At 41.9% G+C, this 17,979-nt stretch overlaps 1 protein-coding gene across 1 annotated transcript; it reads right to left on the reverse strand.

Annotated features, from left to right (window-relative positions):
• Positions 1-305: 305 nt before the first annotated feature.
• LOC105702526 (serine/threonine-protein kinase 26) lies at positions 306-13,068 on the reverse strand (the record flags this gene model as incomplete). Its single annotated transcript, XM_023433572.1, is given in 8 exon segments — positions 306-3,331; positions 5,507-5,803; positions 6,721-7,030; positions 8,397-8,542; positions 9,050-9,235; positions 10,349-10,506; positions 11,407-11,572; positions 12,844-13,068. Coding segments are annotated over 8 exon segments (1,725 nt in total), but the record flags the coding sequence as incomplete, so codon positions are not given.
• Between the last annotated feature and the right edge of the window lie 4,911 nt (positions 13,069-17,979).

Here is a 17,979-nt window from a genome sequence, read left to right on the forward strand (position 1 = left end):
AAGAGATAATTCGTATACGAAAATAATACAAAACTATCGGTTTTTATGAAGGGGTTGAAGATCAATATAACCATATAGGGAATGACACGAATAAAAATAAACAATTGCTAAAGCGAACATTTCATTGGTTCGGGCATTTCACAGACAAGCGGCATCATTGCTTCGTAATCGCATACGATTACGTACGAGTAATTCGCACGAACCCAATTCGAAGAGTCCTCAAGAGTTGGTCTTACTACTCGTATGCAAAATATATCATGCGAATCTATTCATATGGGAAAAAAATCGGTATGAACTCGAGAATCGGGCCCCTGTACGGCTGGTACTATATTGCCCCATGTTCATTAGAAAAGGCGATAAATCCAACTACATATAAAAGCAAACGATTGTTGGTATTTTCAAAATTGACAATATGTCGGCGACGAATCGGACGATTGGTCGGAATTACGAGATGGCGGGATAAAAGTTGCGAGAAAGTTACATCGTCGCGACTTTCCGTCTACCACTTTTGACGCATGCGCATAAGTAACAAGGGGAGCGGAAGTAGTATGGAGCTAGTATATCCTAGATGCAACTTTTGACGAATTCGGACACGGCCTTAGTGTGGATCGATTTCGAGGAATGACGGATAACTGCAATGTCGATAAACGCAATTAGTCGATGGGTAGTTAATTAGGAACCCCCTTGAGCGGTGCAGCGACCTTTTCGAGCATCCGGTAGCTGGAAGAGGTCGTGTAGGAATCCCGGCGGAAACTCGAGGGAAGCTGCCGATCGAAAAGGGCCCCGGAAGTCCGAGCTCGATCGACGGGAACTCGGGATCGTCCACGGGACTTGCGGCAGGTTCCGGGGAAGCTTTTCCAGGAGCCTAAGAACCAGAGCTGGTTAAAGACCGGTCCGAGTGTTGATAGCATTCGATACCGGAATAGCAATAATTAACAACTGGGTAAAAATACTATTCGAAGCGGTGCTTTATCCAGCTCCGCTAAGCGTCCCGATGATCCGTTTACGGAGTCAACCCATATACAAGATAAATTACCCCTAGGTACAGCTAGCGGAGATCCGGAATATCCAGAATATCCAGAATATCCAGAATATCCAAAACATCCACAATACCCAAAACGTCTAAGATATAATCACTCGATATCAGGATACACGTCCGTTTCAAAGTGTTTGTCGATGCGAGCACTTGTTAACATCTAATGGATGATTAGGGTTTAGGGAAGACATTGCTCGAGAGATGATTCTTCTTATCAAGGTTCGCTTTAACTCGTCGACGACCACGTTATCCTCCTTTTGGACATGACTTTAGGTCCTAGATGTCCACCATGACGCGTTATGACGGCAGCACTAATCTTGGAAATAATGGAATAGTAATTTAACCAGTGAACATGGTATATAATTAATTACTTACAAATCCCTTCAGATAAGAGTTACATGTCAGTCGGGTGCTGCCTTTCTCGAGGTCAGCACCACGGCATCGCTCTTAAAAACGCATCCAAGGAACGCTTCCAAGTGTTCCTTTGGAGCGTAATGGTATCTAACGCCTTCTTCCTTAAATCTCACCCCCAGCATTACACCCCAAGACGTCTCTCAATGTCTGCACATCCTTGAAACAATTGACACCTTTTTATTCGATACCACAAAAGTTTAACATCCGTCGAGGGTTTGGACACACAAGTTTACCCTGAATGTAAAAGAAAGTTACATCGTAAATTCCCATTCGTCACAAAACGCCCCTAAAATGAACCTCGACATTTGTCAGCTTCAGGACATCGCCGAACACTTGAGGGTTTGAAATACTTCCTTTAGACAATGTTTCTGTTTTTCCCGGATATTCTAGATATCCTGAATACTCTCAAAAACTGTTCCCTGCGCATGCGCTGGACGATGTTTCATTTTTTCCCCGGATATTCTGGATATCTTGAATACTCTCAAAAACTTCCCTGCGCATGCGCTGGACGATGTTTCCCTTTTCCGGACATTCTGGATATCCTGAATACTCTCAAAAACTGATCCTTGCGCATGCGCTGGATGATGTTTCATTTTCTCCGGATATTCTGAATATCCTGCATACTCTCAAAAACTGATCCTTGCGCATGCGCTAGACGATGTTTCATTTTCTCCGGATATTCTGGATATCCTGAATACTCTCAAAAACTGATCCTTGCGCATGCGCTGGACGAATCCGTGCCGAGTGGAACGGACCATCCTTCGAATGAATGTCGACCGACTTGTATTCGGAATAAGCAGCGGTTTTGTAACAACCTTACAATGTCATCGGACGCGTCTCCGTTTTCCCGCGTGCCAGGTTCTGCCTTTGAGGGTCGATCTGACGGTATGAACACGTGTTTTCATTCACCAGAATCTCGTAAGAAAGAAAAGCCGCCACATCCGACAACCCCACAAACGCCTCGAAAGAGAAATTCCAAGATGGCGGATCCGAGGGTCAGCCTCAGACCATATATATCAAGACTTTGCATAGGCCCCTCGTTCTCAAATGTTCAATAAGCAGAATGCTTTTAACTGTGTGAGGGAGCGATCGAATCCCGTGGTACATTCGTTGACTCTTTCCGCTGGAAAGCAAAGTCTACACATACATGGTTAAAGGCGAATTTACGCGTGACCTTGCCCACGCTCGTGCGCTATGAGCTCCATGAACAGGAATCGAAGCATCGATATCAGTCCGACGTCCAATATTAGTTGAAGCGACTTCTAGATTTCGGACGCCGAATAGTTTGGTAAGAAACATTCCTAGAACGTCACCACGTCCGAGCGTCCGCTCGACGACGATTAATCGGCACCTTGCTAGGTCGGCCATCTTTGAACTCGGGTTTTCGAGACACTCAATGGTTGCGGCACGAAATGCGACGGCTTTTCGGTACCCTGGGGAACCGCGCGAGGTGGACTAAATCGGCACGCCTCTCCTCTGCACAGCGGGCACGCGGAAGGGAGTACCAAGAAGACTACGACAGAACGAGAACGCTGACGCCGCCACGTCCGGGGATGACGTCGGTGGTCCCGGACGGCGGCGCCGGGCACGTCCTGGACCCGCGGCCGCGGGGATCGCTACGTGGTAAACGCGAGGCGGCACTCCTCAGTACCTTAAAGTAACTTTGTCCATGAGCATGGATAAACGTCCGTCCGAATAGTTCGTAGGCAGCAGGGCCTTGAGGAGCTCCCTGACGAGGGCCTCGCACATCCCCGGTGAAGTACGCTCCGCCAGCTCGAAGGCACCTTGTAGCTCGTCTATCGCGTTCCCGCCGTTGCGACCTGGCCCGCTGCCGCCCTCGCCGTTATTGTCTCTCGCGGAGTACTGGTACTTCCGTTGTAGCTAGAACATTACGACGAATCGTATTAATATTCCCTTTAAGGTGATATGAAAGGCGCTGAGAAATTTAATCGAGGTCGATCAATTTATTAGGTTGTCCCATAAGTTTCTTCCCTTTTTTTCATAGGACATGAATACACGATGCGGAAGGAACTTATGGGACACCCTAATAAATTCATCTATACCTTTTTTGGTGGTAACGTCATTTTGAATACGTAAGTGGTAACATAAGCTGACGCGTCCCATTACCGACATTTATATTTAAATCTTTTACAGTCTACGTTGAGGATTGTACGAAATGAAGCGTTCCATATGTCATTTCGGTAAAGTAATGATGAAGAAATCGATGTAAAACCCTCGAAATCCCGTGAATTCATTATTCTAACGACTGTTTAGGACCAGCGTCGCCATCTGTGACGTTTAGCTGCAACTAAATTTTTCCTCTAAAAACACGTGTTAGCCACAGGCTAAACATATCTGACTCCCCATCTGACTCTGTAATATTCCAGTTCTACGGTATTCTAAATCGTTCGAGCTAGGTCCTGAAACTCTTCATTTTCGATTCTAAGCCTCCAAGAAGTGTAAAACATCGAAAACGTGCCCGGACCCCGCCATGTTGGTTCTAATCCATGTCCTAAATAAATACATTTTTTATGAAAAATGAAATATGATGAGTTTCAGGACCTCCATATTCCCGTGGTCAAAATTTCAAACGAATCGATACATTCAATTCAGAGAATACTTTCCCCAACGATTTGACTTCTCAGATATATATAGGCTGACTCTTTCATATCGCCTTAAGGGCGCTCACTACTTCTGCGTTTTTGCAGGGCCTCACGAGGACAACAATTTTGAGCGTATTTTTCAACCGATCGAGTTCATCGAGTACTCGTTTTCAAAATAAAATCTTGACGGGTATTTATATGGGAGCGATTTTTGATAAGTGGACATTTTCATGTAAAAAAAGTGCAACGACATAATTTCAATGTTCTTTTAACTAGGAAGGAGGTGCTTCATCGAAAATATCTCCCATATAAACACACGTCAACGTTTTATCTTTAAAATGAACACTCGTTGAACTCAAGCGGCTGAGAAATACGCTCATAATGCTTGTCTCGTGGCTGACACGTGTTTTCAGAGCAAACATTTAGTTGCAGCTAAATGTCACAGATGACGACGCTGGTCCTAAACAGTCGGTTAGAATAATGAATTCGAGGGATTTCGACAGTTTTACATCGATCTCCTCATCATTACTTTACCGAAATGACATATGGAACGTTTCAGTTTGTTTAATTCTCACCGTGGACTGTAAAAGACTTCAACATAAATATAAATGTCGGTAACGTGACGCGCCTGCTTACGTTCCCACTTGAATATTCAAAATGACGTTACCACCAAAAAGGGTATAGATGAATTTTAATTTATCGACCTCAATTAAATTACTCAGCGCCTTTCATATCACCTTAAGATGAAGTGAAACACGTCGAGGAACTAGATCGACGTCGATAAGTAGGATTTTTCTAAATAGCTACGTTGCCGACGTTCGTTTTTATATTGACAGCTGTGTCGAATTATATTGAGTATTGTACCAAATGGCACACTCCTCCTGTCGTTTCGTATAATAATTATAAAGAAAGCGAAGTAAAACTCCAGAAATCCTCTGAATTCATGCTTTCTGGGGCCCTAAGTGGCTGCAGAGGGACCCCCTGCCCCATCTGCGATTTCCAGGTTAATTAAATTTTCATTCCGAGATCTCGTATTACCATCGTTTTAGCATAGAAGCGCATACAATACGTTTTTTGCCTTTATCCCGTTCAAATCCGAGTTTATCGATTACCAGAGTGTTCTAAATTGTCGTAAAATTGTCCTGGCCCTTTCGATTCTCATATCAGAGCCTTCGATAATTGTATATTGATCGAAATATGAGAGTTCGACGCCATTTTGGTTCAGGTCTGGACTGAGTTGAACAAATTTTTTTTAAAAATCCAAATTTTGAATGTGTCAGGACAATTCTTAGATGATCAGGAGTGACGTGTCAAAGTTTCGGACAGTTTTGTCTAATACCCTTAAAAAAAAAGTGTTGTATTCGAATCGACTGATTTGAAGGGGGTTTCACTTCACCTTAAGTCAAAGTTATAAGTACAATGGCCCGTGAATTAATTTGAGGAATGCCCGTACCTCGGAAAGGAGGGGCAGAATAACGCCAGAGAGGGCGACGCTACGCGGGTGTTTAATCTCCTGGGAACTCCTGGGCCGCTGCTTGTCTTCGGCCGTCCTGTGATCGACGTGCGGCATCGCTGGCACGTCCGATTTGCTGTTTCTCTTGTCGCGGGCGAGCTCCCTGTCTCTCTCGCGTCCGTCCTTGGAGTCCCTTGAAGCCGGATCCCTGTTGGAAACCCGGAAGTCTCGGCTTTCGCGGTTCTCCCGGGTCTCCACTTGCATGGGCGGTGGAGGAGCCGCCTCGTGAGGACGCATCTAAAAATAGAAACATGCACCCAATGCACAACCATACGAAAAGAGATGCAAGAAAAGATACGATTAACCGAGTACCCCAGGTGCATACAGGAGGGAAAACGCGGCTTCATAATTTTCACCTGACGACTCATGGAAAACTTTTTCTGGGCAAAACATATGAATAAGCAACGAAAAGCGCACGCGCGCCCCTGCTGTATAAGTTATATCTAAAACAATTGATTACTCGGTAATTAGATAAATTAATACCATGAAGTAGTATAAGGAGATCCAACGTTATGTATTGAAATCGTCTCCACTTTAGGGGTACAAGATGTTCAGATTTTTTTCTGACCTAGTGCCGAGAGCGCCTCCTCGATGAAGTTTTGCAATTAAAAGGATCGTCTGCTAGGCGCGTCCGCTATCACGTTAAAAACCTCACATTCTGCGTATCATGCACGGATTATCGTATCACTTTGGGTACCTTAATTGCGAGATTAAAAGCATTTTAGGTAATTTACATCGATAGGAAATGTTTGGTCGTGTAGGATTGGAGTTCCCTCATTTTCCGCAAGTAGCGCTGGCACTGTTAGATCAGCGAAAATCTGAGATCCTGAGTCCCGATTCTGGGGCCACCTTCTCTATGGAACCGAACATTATGTCTCCTTATACCACTTCATGATTAATCATATCCGTGCCACGGACGGAAACAGTCCTGGGTGCAGCTTTCACGAACATGGTTTTTTCCCCGTTTGACTCTGTGTCTTGCGGTACAATTTCTTCAGAATGTCATCGCTTTGAAAACAATACAGAGTTCTGTATTCCATTCTCGACTTCACTTTCAAGAAGGATAGCAATGTGCGGACCATAGGACAGAACCTCGGTTGCACCCTGTATAATGTAATAGTAAATTAGTCCAACAGTCTTGCGTCTTGACGTACCGAATGCTTCGTCTGAGACTGTGCTTGGGACTGTGATTGAACATCACGTAACGAGTCCTTGAACTCGCTCCTGCAGTGATTCACGGCGACGTCCTTAGGCGGGGACCTCGAGGGCGTCCCGTTGGCGTGCAGCTTGGTCTGCTGGGTGCGGACAGAGGTCCTGTGGTTCGACGAGTGTATCGTCGTCGGGGAAGTCGACAGCCCAGTATCCGGAGGTAAGGAGGAGACCGCGTTTCCTTTCACTCCGTGTGGACCCTTCACGGTCATTATCCAGGGCTCGTCCATGTCGCTGTCCTGCTTCGATTCCTCCCTAAAAAGAATTGCCAAAACTTCGTCAAACCATCGTTCTCAAGACTCGTATGATATCACATGAAAATACTTTCAGGTCTCATTAAGGTGACGTGAAAGCGGCGCCAATGGGGTCTCCCGTTGAAACTTTTCTCTGGACAAGTTGTACCAAATCGTTTGAAATTTTGACACGTGAATGTCGAGACACTAAAGAAGGTCCCGACATCCATGGAATTTCATTGACAAATTTGTTATAAATATATTTTTTTAATTTATATGGCTGCCAGAACCTTCCTTAAGGCCTCCATATTCACTTGTGAAATTTTCAAACAATTCGGTACACCCTGTTCGGAGAAAACTTATACAAACTATTGACTCCTCCTCCACATTCATATTACCTTAAGGTGATGTGAAAGTGGCGTCAAAGAGGTTTCATTTATGAAACTTGTCACAGAGCTGGGTGTACCGAATCGTTGCAATCTTTATAACGTGAATGTGGAGGCTTCAAGGGAGGTCCTGACACCGATGAAATTTAAATTCGTTTTCTTTTTTTAATTTGTTTATAGGTATTCTTAATATTTTTGTGATGAAAAATGGAATTTGATGAGTGTCAGGACCTTCCTTATGGCTTCTATATTTACGTTGTGAAGTTTGAAACGATTTGGTACACCCAGCTTCGCAGAAAAGTTTGATGAACGATTAATCCCTCGGATGCCACTTTCACATCCCTTTAACCCTTTCGCTACGACAATCATCCGCACCAATGCGCCATCGCTGAACGAGGCCCTGTACTAAAAGTATACACATTGTGTGCGGACAGTCTCCAGGGTATCGACATGGAGTCATTAAATTGGTAAACATAGTACATAGCGCGAAAAAAATGCGCAGAAGTACAACAAAAATAATACAATATGGACAAAAACGTTGATACATCGGCAAATACATGCTTATTAATTCTGTTCATATCGGGCGACTCGGAACGCCATGATAAATAAAAGTAGATTCGTGGCGAGCGATTACAGTCGCCCATAGTAGCGAAAGGGTTAAAATTAAAAAAAAAAATAAGGAAAACCATCAGCAATCCTGATATCCTAAAATCAAAAATAAAACATCCAGGTACTTCTTCGATAACATTATAAACAATCGATGAGATAGAGCAAAGCAACCTGTGAGCTACTATAATGCGATTTCAATTTTACAGGCTCCTGAGACCCATTTCTAGAGTTTATACGGATTGTTTTCGCGTACGGATATATTCGGAAAAAAAAAAACATGTTGCATTGCTGCTAGGTCGCGTTAATGGTCAACATTTGAAAATCGTACGCGAAAGTTGATCGTATAAACTCGAGAACAGGGTCCCTGAAGCCGAATTCTCCGGGTATACTCACGAATCTGAGTTCTCGCTCTCGGTCTCGGACTCTTCGCTGCGCTGGGACTTCCACTTCTTGTACCTGTCGATCAGGTCGATCAAGTACGAGTTCTTCTTCGCCTTCCTGATGAACTGGAACTTTAGGAGTTCCTTCGCCGTCGGCCTCTGCAGGATCGTAACAATATGAAGTTGATTGAGAAACGAAGCTCAATTCGCCTGTTTAAGGTGAAGTGAAACACGTCGAGGAACTTGATCGACGTCGGTAAAAAAGATTTTTCTAATACCCTTAAAAGAAAAGTGTATTATTCGAATCGACTGATTTTAGGGGAGTTCCAGTTCATGTCTCAAAGTTTCAGACAGTTCGATCCAATACCCTTAAAATAAAAGTGTATTATTCGAATCAACTGTTATCAGGGAGGTTTCACTTCACGTGTCAAAGTTTCAGACAGTTCGGTCCAATACCTTTAAAAAAAAAAAAGTGTATTATTCGAATCGACTGATTTTAGGGGAGTTCCACTTCATGTATCAAAGTTTCAGACAGTTCGATCCAATACCCTTAAAAGAAAAGTGTATTATTCGAATCGACTAATTTCAGGGGGGTTTCACTTCACCTTAAAACAAAGGGTACTCCACGCTCCGTCGAGCGGAGGAACGGCCGCGGACGTGACTCACGTTTTCCGGATCCTTGTTGAGGCAGGCCTCGACGAATTCCTTGAATTGTTTTGTGTAATTCCCCGTCAGCTGGGGCGGATTGTTATTAGGGATGAGGAAGAGGACCCTCATGGGGTGCAGCTCGCTGTTCGGAGGCTCTCCTTTCGCCAGCTCGATCGCCGTTATTCCCAGTGACCAGATGTCAGCCTGAAATTTACAAAAAGACAATGTTAACGAGATCCCCTAAAAGATCTCTCTCTCTCTCTCTCTCGTTGCTTGTCAATTCCAAGCCCTACCCGGGCAATTAGAAATTATTGGAAATCGTTAGAAATTGCCGAAATATTGTTTCAGAAATTTTAATGCTGAACATCACTCATTGAATTTCATAGCTCATTGTCAAATGAAATGAACGGCAATCAGTTTTCACAGGACATCCCTTTGCCCGATTTCTAAAAGCTCTATCCGGGCTATTAGAAATTATTGGAAATCGTTAGAAATTGCCGAAATATTGTTTCAGAAATTTTACTGCTGAAACATCCCTCACTGAATTTCATAGCTCATTGTCAAATGAAATGAACCTCAATCAACTTTCACAGGACATCGCTTTGCCTGATCTCCGAGTAAATATACCCTAAGTCTATCTCGTACAGAGGAATCATCCGCGCGTCGCAATGAAAGGGTTAATAATTGTATGAAATATCCCCAAATTTTATTAGCGATTCAAGGCAAATTGTATCACTGGAATTCGGAACTGCCCCTGCTGTAGAGGTAATTTGTATATCATCGCGTTGTCGCGCAATTAGCAGGTGAACAGATCGATCGTTATCCGTGACTCGAATGGAGCAATCACAAAGTTCCGTTCGTCCGTTAAACAATCAAAACAATAAAAAGGTTAAAAATTATAAAAAATATTCCCAAGATTTGTCAGCGATTCAAGACAAATTGTATCACTGGAATTCGGAGCCGCCCCTGCTGTAGAGGTAATTTGTATATCATCGCGTTGTCGCGCAATTAGCAGGTGAACAGATCGATCGTTGTCCGTGACCCGATCGGAGCAATCGGGACACATTGTACCAATTGAACCTGAGATCATACCGTTAACTTGTTAACCAAGGAATTAACTTTTGTACAACTCGTTTCACAATGGGGACTTTCTTCTTCAGCATATTACGTTTAAAAGTTTCCACGAGGAAAAAAGCCGCGGTGTTGAGGTGTCTTCCTGTTATGACAAAAAATGTCTTCATACCCGGTTAACAGGTGAAAATAAATGGTTAAGTTTTCAACGATGCAACATTTGGTGCCCGTCCGTTTAACAATCACCTTGAAGTCGTAGGCTGACTGCTTGATCACCTCCGGGGCCATCCAGAACGGTGTCCCCACGAAGGTGTTCCTTTTGCTGGTAGTGTTCGTCAGCTGACCGGCAACTCCGAAATCGGCGAGCTTCACGTCTCCCATCTCGCTGAGTAGGACGTTCGCAGCTAAAGATAAAGAGAACCGTATAATTATGTTGAAAAAAAAACGCAGAAAAAGCTTAAAAATCTGTACATCTTCAGGCACACTGTTAAAAATATCCGTTCGAAGTACATATACATTACGGATAGTCAAATCTTTTCCAAGATACAATTGCTTCGAGATTTCATCCACAGTCGCGTATTGGATTTATTAAGTTGATGCATTAGTAATGGGGTTCTTAAGGTGATGTGAAAGTGGCATCGAAGAGGTTTTGTTTATAAAACTTTTCTCCCAACTCGATTTACCGAATAGTTGGAAACGTTACAACCTGAATAAGGAGACTATAAGGAAGGTCCTGAAACTCATGAAATTTCAATTCTTTTCAAATTTGTTTATAGGTATTTTAAAAATAGTTTATAAAAAATGAAATTACGCGAGTTTCAGGACCTACCTTAGCGTCTCCATATTCACGTTTTAAAGTATGAAACGATTTGAGACACCCAGGCCGTAGAAAAGTTTTATGAACGATTGAGCTTCCGGATGCCGCTTTCACATCCCCTTAACACGTAACGTAAAATGTAAACAAACGCCATTACGTATCAACCCAATAGTATACGAGTATACGAATATTCAGGGGGCATGTTCATTAAAATTTCGTACCTTTTTTTACATCAACATTTGAACATTTAGAAGCATTTTTAACAGCGTATCGCGCGCCCACTTGTCATGCATTAAAAAAAAAAAAAAGAAAAACAATTTGTGGAGATCTTGAAAAGGCATAAATGAAATTCGACGTATCCCGATTACAATGTTTTGAATACCTTAATGACGCTCGTTAATAATCCGCAGATCGATCAATGGCCATGTTCCTGTAGGGCTTAGTGCCATTTATCGACTAAGATAAAAAATGCCTAGAGTTTCAGCACCTTTGATATCGCGGTGGAGCTTCCGCTCGCTGTGGAGGTAATCCAACCCCTTCAGGACCTCCCGCAGGATCACCGCGATGTGCATCTCCTCGAAGCTGCCGGCCTTCATGAGATCCAGGGCGGATCCGCCACCCAAGTACTCCATAATGATCCATAGCTTCGTGACCTGAAACCCGAACGGAGGTCAGACTGTCGATCGCCATTTTTTTTTATTTTTAACAGAAATTTCGGCCATCGGAAAGGATCGCTCCTTTGAAGGTACCCAGATAGAAATTCATGATCATCATGTGACGAGGAAAATCAATTAACATAAAATTTGGGAAGGTACCTAGATAGAAATTCGAAGGTACTCGGATAGAAATTCGAAGGTACCCAGATAGAAATTCGAAGGTATACAGATAGATATTCGAAGGTATCCAGATAGAAATTCATGATAATCGTGTGACGAGGAAAATCGATTTTCATACAATTTACGAAGGTACCTAGATAGAAATTCGTCATCATCATATAACGACGAAAATCGATTTACATACAATTTGCGAAGATACCCAGATAGATATTCGAAGGTATCCAGATAGAAATTCATGATCATCATGTAACGAGGAAAATAGATTTACATACAATTTGCGAAGGTACCCAAATAGAAATTCATGATAATCGTGTGACGAGGAAAATAGATTTTCATACAATTTACGAAGGTACCCAGATAGAAATTTGTGATCATCATATAACGAGGAAAATAGATTTACATACAATTTGCGAAGATACCCAGATAGAAATTCATGATAATCGTGTGACGAGGAAAATCGATTTTCATACAATTTACGAAGGTACCCACATAGAAATTCATGATCATCATATAACGAGGAAAATCGGTTAACACACAATTTGCGAAGGTACCCAGACAGAAATTCATGATCATCATGTGATGACGATACCCGGATTGAAATTCGGAGGTACCCAGATATTTATGAGAGAAAAGTGAAAGGAAACTTGCGACTCTTTTCTTTCCTTTCCTTTTAAGCTTTAGCTTACTTTCGTTTTTGGTATCAGGGTCAACGTAGGTTAGGAAAGAATACTACGAATACCAAATAAAGTTGTTATGCGTAAATGATTGAGATTACAACGCGGTACTCACGTATACCCTGTATTACCGATCACGAAGATTTCGCCCCTTTGGAAGTAGTTCCAATTTTTACAGAGGTGTAAAGGACGTAGAGGGCGCCAGGGGGCCGTGCCTCCTTTTCAAACAATGGCGTGAAACATCTCCCCGCTCATCTCTGATTGCGGGAAGCAAGAATGAAACTTCCGACAGAAAATGAAAGGAAACTCGCGACTCTTTTCTTTTCATTCCTTTTAAGCTTTAGCCTACTTTCTTTCTTCTTCATTTTTCTCGTTAATTATGGGGACATTAGGTTGCAGGACACTCGGGCCAACCTTGAGGTACGATCCGTAATACTTGGTGACGAACGGGCTGTCGCACTGCGACAGGACCATGATCTCCTGCTGGATGTCCTCGATCTCATCTTCGGCCTCTTCGAGGTCGATTATCTTAATGGCGACCACCTGCTGAGTCCTGTTGTCGATTCCTTTGAAGACCTCGCCGAAGCTGCCCTTGCCAATGCGCTCCTGTTTCGTGAATATCAGCTCGGGGTCCACCTTCTGTTAACAGAAAAACGATTTCTTCACAATCTTTACTGTACGGTACTATTATTATATTATATTACTGCACTTTTATTGTATTATACAACGTGATCCAAAAGTTCTTATGTCATTTTATATATGAATATCAGCTCGGGGTCCACCTTCTGTTAACAGAAAAACGATTTCTTCACAATCTTTACTGTACGGTACTATTATTATATTATATTACTGCACTTTTATTGTATTATACAACGTGATCCAAAAGTTCTTATGTCATTTTATATATGAATATCAGCTCGGGGTCCACCTTCTGTTAACAGAAAAACGCCACGATTTCCTCACAATCTTTACGGTACGGAATTTTTATTATATTATAAAATTTTCATTTCTCGGTAGAATTTTTATTTTGTCAGTAAAAACTGAAAAATACACCTTAGAACCTTTTTCGCTTGTTTCGAGAGAAGCTTAACAAGGTCGAAGTAATTTCTCCGACCTGACCTTTCTCGTCTTTTTTTTAGCGTTGCAAAAGTATTATTAAAGTCAAAATGAATAATTCTCTTCCTGTTAGTATAGCCGAGGCATATGCATTTATGAATATGCACACAGTAGAATTTAGTAGAACTTTTAATTTTCCGTATAAACTGAAAAATACACCTTAGAACCTTTTTAGTTTGTTTCGAGAGAAGCTTAACAAGGTCGAAGCAATTTCTCCGACCTGACATTTCTCGTTTGAGCGTTGCAAAAGTATTATTAAAGTAAAAATTAATAATACTCTTCCTGTTAGTTAAAGCCGAGGCATATGCATGTATGAATACGTACACAGTAGCGGGAACGTGTCGCGGGATAATATTACCTGCTCGCGGCGCAAAATGTATAATCTGCAGGAAATTGAAAAGGAAAGAGAAAAATGGAGGAAGTAAAAAGGGGAAAGGGGGGGACGAAAAAATCTCCACGGCGGGTTTGCCGGTTGACATTTCCGAGTGAATGTATGCAGGCGCCGAGAGTGGAACACGTCGCCGAGTGATCCTACCGGCTTAACGGGTAGAACTTTCAGCAGCCAAGTATTAAAAAAGATGTCTACGCGGACGGATAGTGCTTCCTGCTTCGATTGCGTCACGACCGGCCGGCTCGCCGGAGATTAGTTGCCCCTACTGTACGCGCGGTGCACGTGCGGCGGCATTAACCCTGTTTAGTGGAGAGTTGATAAGAATCACGATTACAACCATGATTTTTCGAAAAAGAACTTTAAGGTGAAGCGAAATACGTCGAGGAACGTGATCGACCTTCGTTATTATATTGAAAGCAATCAATGATATATGATTTCTTTCTCGGATTGAAATGGATCGTACGAAGTTTAACCCTTTTAGTGCCGGGCGAAAAAGAGGTGCTTATGCGAAGATAACCGGCCGAATTTTACGATTTTACTAGGATTTGGAAAAAGGCTCATAAAAACCAAACGAAAAGCAATATTTACATAATTCAAAAAGCAGGGTATTAAGGACAAAATAGAGAATAAAACAGTGACGCTAATTTTTCTATATTCATTGAAAATTACATAAATAACAAAGGTATAAGTGATCAAAAAAAAAAAAGAAAAATTGAGTTCTCCGTTTCAAAACGTAATTGCACATAGGAAAAGTCATCTTTTTATCATAAATTTATATAGACCGTTTATTGCAAAGTATATACTTTAAATTTCCAATATATTTTTTAACAAAATAAGTAATATTGCACAAGAAACATAAAAAATAACTCCAAGGCACATGGTAGGCGCCGGACGGATTATCTCATCCGAAACAAGTAATTGTTATAGGTTATAGGTTGTTATAGGTAGGTTATAGGTTGTTATAGGTGTTGTTGTATCGTTATTTTAATTCTCTCGTAATGAAGTTAGACTATTTATAACGTATTATAAATTTATTTTGAGATAGAGATCTCTCGCAAAGCGAATAGTAAAGCGCTTAGCAATGCACTAAAAAAAAAAAGAAAAAAAAAGTGTCTTATTCGAATCGAATAACTTAAGGGGGGGTTAGCATCACCTCAAAGTCCGCTATACGATCTTAAATATCGTGAAATGGTATATAGCAATATTTGGTGTCGTGTACTCGCAAGTTCACGTAACGGAGTAATGCAATGTAAGTGAAAGGCACTCGCCGGCCAACGCGAACGATGCACTCTGATCATCAAAGGCACTCGTTTTAGTCATCCGCAACTCGATCGTGTCGTTGATCATTATTTCCTCCTACTGTACGTGCGGTGTACATGTGCCGGAATAAAAGGTGCCTCGCGCGTCAATTCACGCTTCGCATACGATCCGAGACCTCCATAAAGATGTAGGAAATGATAAAGGCGCACTTCGCGCCTTATATATCGTACATTATATAATATATTAATGCTTTTCTAGAGAAAGTCTCTCGCCTGACATGCTATTCAACCAAGACGCTTTCATTCATCCGTGGCTCGATACAATCGCGGAGGATTAAAGTGATATGGAAAGGTCATTCTATAAATAATGCGGCAAAATATTTATAAAAGTCATCTCCAAACTGGGGGCGAGATATTGGAACCCCTAAGGAAGAACGCGATGGGCGTGAAGTTTCATTCTTCAAAAAAAAAAAAAAGTCCATTTATCTCGGACAAGAACCAAAAAAAAAACATTTTGGTTCTAAAAATGAAATTTCACGAATATCGCGTTCTTCCTTAGGGCTATCGTGATCACGTGTTAAAGTTCCAGATGATTCGGTACACCCTGTTCAGAGAAAAGCTGAACAATTAATTGACCCCTTAGATTTCACTTTCATGTCGTCTTAATTTCCCCGCTGTACAATGGCGGGCATGAATGCCTCCCCTGCAGATACGGCATCGCCTGTGCAGAATGGGAGGGCATTGATGTCCCCCGCTGTACCTAGGCAAGGCGCAGTATACCCTCGCGAACATGAACATGGACATGGGGCCATCAGGGTACAAAGGGAAGGCTTTCATGCCAATGTATATATCTTCACATAAATAATGACGCTTTATACGTCAATTCACGCTCCATATACGATTAGAGACCTCAATGAAACAAGGAAGGGAAAAGTCGTACTCGGGAGAGGGGAGAAACAAAACCTTCGACCTCGACATGAAATCCTACATTTTTTTTTCTTTTTTTTTTAAATTATTTAACGTCGCATCAACTGCTCTGGTTATTAGCGATGCACCGTTGGCTTAAATAAATTGTGTAGGTGATTAAATAATAATAGTTAGGTTTTTCAATTCGCGTAAGAGGTTAATGTCTTTTAGGAACGTTAATGTTTCTTTTTTTTTTACTGAAATTCTACATTTTCTCAACACGAAAATTCCAAACTCCACTATGCGGAATCCTAACTCCTCGATATGCCATCCAAAATCTCGACAAGATATCCTGAATTCCCTCGACACGAAATTCTGAATCTCCACATGAAATCGTAATTCTCTTCGACATGAAATTGAAAATCCCCTCGAGACGCAATCTCAAACCTCAAAATGAAACCCTACATTTTGCGAAACTTCTCAAACTCACGACTGCCTCAAATGAAAGGCCCTCGCAAACAAAAGATTCACTCCATTGATCCGAAACGTCGATTTTAGTTATCCTCGGCCGAGGATTATTGGCCCCCACTGTACACGGGGGGGCGCGCGGTGTACATGTTCCCGCATAAAAGGGGTGCTATACGTCAATTCACGCTCCACATACTATCCGAGACCTCCAGGGGGGCAGGGGAGGAAAAAGGCAGACTCGGCCTTCGGCCTTATGCTCCCCGATACGCCGTCCCAAGTGTCCGGGGACAATATATCGCGACATATCGCGCACTCGCGAGCGACTCGCCTAACAGAGTCCTCGGGCTACCGGCGCGCACTCGCCGCGCCGTATGAAGTGAAAGGCACTCGCCGAGCGGCGCGAGCGACTGCCTCTAGTCATCCTCGGCCCACCACCCGAGGCTTGAAATCGAAATTATGCGCCGGAATGACCAGGGACCTAAAAAGACTGGAGATAGCTGCTCGTAAAAAAAAAGCGCGACCCCTGAAAATTAAAAAAAAAATCAACTGCCACAAAGTGAAACTTCTAGGTTAAAGGGAATTATTAGATACTATTAAATATTGACTATTCTTGATCTTGAGGTTATTTTGATATTCAAAAATCACGATTGAAAAAAGAATGGAGATCCCTGCTCGTCAAAAAAACAACCGCGACCCCTGGAAATTAAAAAAAAAATCAGCCGCCAGAAAGTGAAACTTCTAGGTTAAAGGGAATTATTCCATACTATTAAATGTTGACTAATGTTCATCTTGAGGTGATTTTAATTTCAAAAATCATGTTTGAAAAAAGAATGGAAATCCCTGCTCGTCAAAAGAAATCGCGACTCCTGAAAATTAAAAAAAAATCAATCGCCACAAAGTAAAACATCTAAGTTAAAGAGAATTATTATATACTATTAGATGTTGACTAAGCTTCATCTTGAGGTGATTTTAATTTCAAAAATCAAGTTTGAAAAAAGAATGGAAATCCCTGCTCGTCAAAAAAAATCACGACCACTGAAAATTAAAAAAAAAATCAACCGCCACAAAGTCAAACTTCTAAGTTAAAGAGAATTATTAGATACTATTAGATGTTGACTAATCTTGATCTTGAGGTGATTTTGATATTCAAAAAAAATATATATATACAGAATGACGCTTTCATATCACCTTAAGAACTGGCCAAATCTAATTACCGACACCGACGTCACATTACACATTCTACAATTTGATTGTCCAGTTCATACCGTTATACGAGGTATCCGAGAAGTCCTTAAAGGTCGATCCTAACATATCCGTGCCGTAACCGTGACATATACGTCCATGAAAGAAATAACGTCTCTTTAGATTTATATTGAGGTATACATACATTTCCGGATCCGTACCGACACG

This window comes from Orussus abietinus, unplaced genomic scaffold, assembly GCF_000612105.2.
Source record: "Orussus abietinus isolate OABI.00-Male unplaced genomic scaffold, Oabi_2.0 scaffold822, whole genome shotgun sequence".
Classification (NCBI taxonomy): domain Eukaryota; kingdom Metazoa; phylum Arthropoda; class Insecta; order Hymenoptera; family Orussidae; genus Orussus; species Orussus abietinus.